At 33.4% G+C, this 6,765-nt stretch overlaps 1 protein-coding gene and 1 non-coding gene across 2 annotated transcripts in view; one reads left to right on the top strand and one right to left on the bottom strand.

The window, feature by feature from the left end:
- The window catches only part of Znf654 (zinc finger protein 654), a 78,672-nt gene that overhangs the window by 6,907 nt on the left and 65,000 nt on the right, over window positions 1–6,765 (bottom strand). Inside the window, exon 7 of the mRNA XM_027929072.2 lies at window positions 2,703–2,844. Within this exon, the coding sequence (XP_027784873.2) occupies window positions 2,703–2,844 (142 nt within the window). The remainder of the gene's footprint in view (window positions 1–2,702; window positions 2,845–6,765) is intronic.
- On the top strand, window positions 3,605–3,738 carry LOC114087850 (small nucleolar RNA SNORA70). The gene has a single exon (XR_003581908.1). It is a non-coding gene; the product is annotated as a small nucleolar RNA SNORA70 (small nucleolar RNA).

Genomic DNA, 6,765 nt, shown 5'->3' with positions numbered 1-6,765 from the left:
CTCAAAGACAAATGTAACAGCCTTTATTTAGGAATCTGTTGTTGATCCATCTTAAGTTATAAATAATTCCTCTAACAATTTGAAAGAATCTATAAATACTTAAAATCATACACACACACACACACACACACACACATATACAATGTACATACATATATGGTGCATATGTTACATAGTCATACTGCCTGCATATGATTATAGATGACAGGAAAGAGTACTATCTTGCCAGCCTCGTGCCCTCTTAATTCCTTACATGATGTCAAACCCTGCTTAACTAATTACAGTTCCAAAAACAGGCCTTAACTTCAGAGACTGTTCCCACTTTATCCGGGTGATAAATTCCTACTGATCTATTCATTATTTTAGTATCAATTCTACTCTGTAATCAGTTCTCTCCATCCATCTTGGCTCCTGCCCTAAGGTAATCACTATTCTTTCCACTAAGAAAGACTTAACAATTTATATCTAAGAGGCATTTACATATTGTTTTAGAATTATCTACATATATGCCTACCTTTGAATTCCTAAATCACAGGCACAGTATCTCATTTTTTGTATTTTCCTATGGTTAGCAGAGAAGTTTGGTACATAGTGACCACTGAATAAATGTTTGCACAATGAATGGGAATCAAATTTATTCTACTGTCTTTGGATTGCTCCTATAAATCCATCATCTCGGGCTTGAAATACTTTCTGAATTAAAAATTTTTAAGTCTATTACAATTAATTTTCCCACCTACATTTTCCAAGTATAACAAATTCAAGATCCACTAGTTTAAAACATAATTCCTTCTCTACCTTTCTCTTAAGTTCTGTATACATCCTCTGTCTTGACTTGTAAGATTATAAAGTATTCAAATGCACACGTTTTTTAAAATTTTAAGATCATCAGAAAAGTAAATAGGCTATTTCCTTACCTGAAATCCTTTAGTGGTTTCAGAATTATAAACTGAAGTTACAATGTTTAGTGAAGCATTCAAGTCCCTTTAGGAATAACCCCTAACCCCTAAAATCTCAATTCTCATCCACTTCACCATGTTTCTTGTTCCCGTATTAATGCCACCAGACAGTTGTGAAAAATAAATAATAAAATGAGGAAGAAGTGTTCTGTAAACTACAAAATTTTCTACAAATGTTAGTACTGTCCTCATCTGTTAAAACCCAAGCTAAAGCATCTTCCCTTCTTTATGAAGCCTTGGCAGATACACTATTTGTGATACCTTCTTCCGAATTCACTGTTAACTATGCCTTTTCTCATAGCACTGAAACACTTGAATGATCTCTATCAGATAAAAGCTTTTTTAGTAGGGCATAAACCATTAAGCATCATATTTTTGATGTTTATTTTATCTTTGAATTTTTCCTCAGTATTGTGTATTCTTAGGTTAACCAGACACACGAAAGTAAGAAAGCTCTATAAATAATCAGAAAAATCAACATAATATAAACTTTCTATAACACAGGCTCTCAACTTTTGGTACAAATGAGAACTATATGTAAACACAGAGATAAATAGATGCATATGGATACATCTTGATTTTTTAAAATGAAGTCTTATCAGTGGACTCAGATACACATCATATGTTAAGTGTTCTATACCATAGTTTGTTTCTATACAGGAGAGGTAACTCTGACAATACATTTGAATAATAGTTAACTATTCAGTAAGGACACTATAAATGCAATTTAAAAATTAGAAATAAAAAAGCAAAGCAAAAACCAAACAATGCTGCCAACTTTATATATCATGGGAACACAATTACTATATGGTCACACATCTAATGAGTGATGTGATAATGTGATAAATACATAAATAAGAAAAAAATCAAAATATATTATTGAACAGCTGTCTCCTTACATATTTAAGAGTAACTTACATAAATACTGAATTAAGTGGAGCTAGAAAATGGAGGATAGCTTTATCTTTCCTGACTTTGTATTGAAAGTCTTGTTAGTATTTCGAGTGAAAGTCATTAAAAAAAAACAACATCATATTATTTAATTGATGCCTCTTTATGTATTTAAAAGTAACCCACAAAAAGTCAATTAAATGGAGCTACAAAATAAAGGGTGGCCTTATCTTCCCTATCTTTGTATTCAAGATCTTGTTAATAAAATTTGAAGGGAAAAGTACAGAATTCACTTTCATGACTATGTAAAATTCATATATAGAATTAATCATTTGCAAGTGGCCCAAGAAAAACTTGATTCAGGACTATTTTTAAAACCAGGCAATGAGTTTTTATAATTACTTTAGATAAATACTTTAAATATTGTCCTTAAGTTTCAAAACATGCCAGAATTCATTGTTCCTTTTGATATAAACACCAGTGTTAAACTATAAACTAAGCTTTTCTGTGACAGTGAACGGGTGTTCCCTATAGACGTGTAAAGGTCATTTGCAAATTAATATTTTACAGTTGGAATTTAGAATAATGTCAAAAGTGACAACATATTTAGTCATAAGAGATAATAGCTTCTTATTGAAGCAACTGTTCCCAAATTTTTAGTAAACTGACTTTTTTTCCACATTGGGAGTTTGGAGTTAGGGGAGAGGAGGATGTAATATATGGAGAATGAAGTCTTAAAATCCTCCTTATTTTTAATTTTATAGTCAAATAAATTTTATAAGAGATTCGAGTTTCAGTGAATTGTCATTTAAATTTATTTTAAAATTCAAGGGATAAATATATCCTATTTACCTCATCTTTAATGATTTTCATGAAAGGAAATATGACTCTCACATTAGTTGCTGTTCTTAAAAGCTGGTAGCATTGATCTACAAAAACTTGTTTTGAAGGATTAGATTTAAGCTGTAGTTTACTCCATATGAAAATCAACTCCCTGTAAATGAGAAAAAAAAGAGAAATATCAAAAATACAGTTTATTCAAATACAGACATTAGCTATCTTTCCCTGATTCTACAATGCCAATGCCCTGGCAAAGATATGCACGAAGTGGGTGTAAATGTGTATGCTGACCCCCAAGCTACTTCTGCTATCTAAGACTAACAGAAGCTAAGACAAAAAGAGACCAAAAGGTACAGTTTTGTAATGAAGGAATGAATTCCAATCATATGTTGGCATATTAGAATTAGATCAAAAGAGAAATTGTAATCCCAATGTACCAATACTGATATAATTTCAAAAAGCCATAAACTTTGGTTTATCCTACTTATAAATTTAGAAACCAATGTTGTAGACTATCTTAATCTATTAAGGTACCAAAAGTAATATACATTAAAATTCTGAATAATCGTATTGATTCTGAAATTGTTTTCTATGTTTTAAATCATTCTTTTTTTAGGTTCTAATACTTTAAGCAGATAAGCTATGTACCATTTAAAGTATTTCAGAGGTAGATTCCTTTCTAAAATATAGCCAAGCTTACAGGATAAATAAGGCTAGAAACAGTGGGTTTTGAGGCAAAGGTAGAAGATATAATTGATATATTTGATTATCTAATTTTAACAAATTAGAAATTTTTAAAACTTGTCATAAAAGTTAGGCAAAGCATCATAATCTAACTGATAAAATTTTTTTGAGTGATTTAACTGAATATGTACTTTAAGCCGAGCACATATAGGTATTCAATCTGTGGAAATTTGCAGCCATTTAAGCTGACTGGGCATCTTTCTTCTTGGGGCCCCAGGGTGCAATACTTGCAAACAGCAGCATCCTCAGTGATAACTCAAGTGTTGCTTGTTTAGATTACCCTAAGGGTCCTTTGAAAACAGGATCCAATGGACCTTCCTGTCTCCTAGGCTGTTCATAATCGAGGGCTCCAGACAGGTATTTGAAATGCTTTTGGAAGTCCCCAGGGCACAGTGATCAGAGATTATACTGACCAAATCATCACGTCCATCTGCACCAAGTTGCAGAACAAGGAGCATGATGTGATTAAGGTCTTAGCCAGGGCTCAAGTTCAAATTCCCTGGTCACAGAAGATTCACATCTTAAAGAAGTAGGGCTTTACTAAGTTTAATGCAGATGAATTTGAAGACATGGTGGCTGAGAAGTGGTTCATCTTGAATGGCTATGGGTCTTATTCATACTTATTCATGGTCCCTGGACAAGTGGCGAGCCCTGCACTTGTGAGGGCTTCCCCTGTGCTTCCTGTCCCCTCTTTAGTCATGCCCACCAATAAATCCTACTTCCTACCCCTCTCCCCAAATCTAAGGACACTTTGATTACCATATAGTCTACTTAAGAGACAAAATACAGAAAACACAACACAGAAAATAATAGCAGGTAAAGAAGTAAAACCAAAATTCCATCTCTATTTCATACTAGCTGTGTGGATGCTCTTAAGTTTCAGTTCACCACAAATCCTCCTTTAGAACATTCACCAGGTTTCACACCTTCCTTCCAAATCTCTAGCTCTCAATTCTTTCCAAATTTTCATGCCTGTGTATTTCAACTTAGATTTCTACCACAATAACCCAGTTAGAATTAATCATATTCCTGGCAAGTTGTTGATCTTTTTCTAGATCATTGACACTAAATATTCCTCAACCCTGCAGGTCCTAACTTGTTTATTTTCTAGCACATTTACATTTCAATTATATTTTTGCTCTCAGCTCTATCCTTCTTTCTCAGTGCTATCTTAGGCCCTTTAAGTTTACAGATGTACTACTACAGTGGTTGCTAACCTGATTTGTTTCCAGCCTCCCTGATCATTATGCTTGGTGCTTATTCAATATGATACTCAGTGTTAACAGCAACAGAAACATGGGTGAGTGAAAAGGATCAATACTTGAGCCTTAGGTAGTCTTCTAGGGTGGTCTCCTCATTGTTGGTAAAACTGCTTCATTTATTTTCACTATTGTTTTGCTGTTTATCCTGATTGTACTCCTCATTTCAAAGATCAGCCATCTTTCAAAGTTTCTCTTCATGAATACCCCAAACTAAAGTGAAAACTATTTCAGAATAGATCTCATCCCTCTTACCTTTTATTCCCTTCATACCTTTCATATGCTTCCTTGTATATGTTTTATAGGTTGCATTTCCCCACTTTTAATACATTATAAATCACCTCAGTGACATGTTGTACAGTGGTAATAGTGGCAAGAACACGTAATTGGGGATGAAACCCCTAAATTTTAATATCACATTAAATACTAATTGGAGGTAACAGTGAGCCATAAGTTTCTGGGAATGGCTCTAATATTATAAGGGTGAAACTCCCATGGTCATGTCTCCTATGTGACCTCTCTTCCCACTTATTCAGGAGTGGGAAACTGACCCCAATCAAGCCAGAGTCCCTGGGGTATTAACTCTAAATTATGAAACTTGGGGACTCTTGGTGTTCTGCTATCAAGAGCAGGACACACTGAAGCAAAATGACAGAGAAAACAAATTTTTAAGTCCTTTCAGTGGCTGTGTCCTTAAGTGGATGAATGGATATAAAAAATGTGGCATTTATATACAATAGAATACTACTCAGCAATAAAAAAAAAAAAAACAAAATCATGGCATTTGCAGGTAAATGGATGGCATTAGAGAAGATTATGCTAAGTGAAGTTAGCCAATCCAAAAAAAAATAAATGCCAAATGCCGAATGTTTTCTCTGATATAAGGGGGGTGACTCAAAGTGGGGTAGGGAAGGAGAGCATGGGAGGATGATTATTTCTAGATAGGGAAGAGGGGTGGGAGGGAAAAGGAGGGGGAAGGGGATTAGCAAGGATGTAGGAATGTGATGGTCATCATTATACAAAATGTATGTTATGAAGATTTGAATTTGGTGTCAATATACCTTATATACAGAGATATGAAAAACTGGTATATATGTGTATTAAGAATTGTAATGCAAAAAAAAAAGAGTACACGTATAATGGCATAATTTTGGCGTGAACATACATTATATACAGAGTTACGAAAAACTGTGCTGTAAATGGATAATAATGAGTGTAAGGCATTCCACTATTGTCATGTATGTAAAAAATAAATAAATAAATAAATTGGAGGGGGGGAGAAAACAAATTTTTTAAGAACACTAGCAATCTCCCTGTCCCTGATAGCAGTTATCTTGAGGACTGACTGTATTTCTGCTCTTCTTGTGTCTCATGTCACATTCCAGTATGCTTTCAATAAATATTATCTTTCCTCTATGCTAGTGAAACACATCTCTTACTTCCAGACTAGTTAAATTGTGTAAATTACAACTCCATTTTTTATTAGCTTTGTTTCTTTTATCTCTTTCAGCTACAGCTTCCTTATACATAAAAACTGAGATTATTACTATTCAACATTTAAAAAATTTTTTTTAAATATTATTTTAGTGTTTGAAAAGAAAGACTGAAGATATATTAATTTCATTAAATGCTTTGGTTTCAGAAGTTATCAAAAGGGACATCAGATGTAGTAACTGAAATTTCAAAAATAAGATTAAAAACCCAATGCTCACGTAACTTTTATTCAGTATTTTTATTAAAAGAATTAAGGGAGATAAATGAAACACATAGATGAAATGTCTAGCATATATTGACATTTAATCGCTAATTTCTTATGTTCATTTCTTGTCTTTGTAATTTTATAGGGCCAAGCACTAAGATTTAGTCAACAAATATTTTTACGTTGATAATCTGGTAATCTGTGTATGTGTAAGGGGCGTGGGGGATTGGGAACTGAATCAGGGCCTCACACATGATAACATGAGGCAAGTACACTACCACTGAGCTATACCCCTAGCCTGATAATATGGCAACTATTATATTCCTAAATGCTGAAACCTCTTGAAGGACTGACTATAGTAAGAAAAACTACA

The sequence above is a fragment of the Marmota flaviventris genome, chromosome 8, assembly GCF_047511675.1.
Source record: "Marmota flaviventris isolate mMarFla1 chromosome 8, mMarFla1.hap1, whole genome shotgun sequence".
NCBI classification, from domain to species: Eukaryota; Metazoa; Chordata; class Mammalia; order Rodentia; family Sciuridae; genus Marmota; species Marmota flaviventris.
The sequence above is the reverse complement of the archived record's forward strand: the minus strand, read 5'-3'. Positions and strand labels throughout refer to the sequence as shown.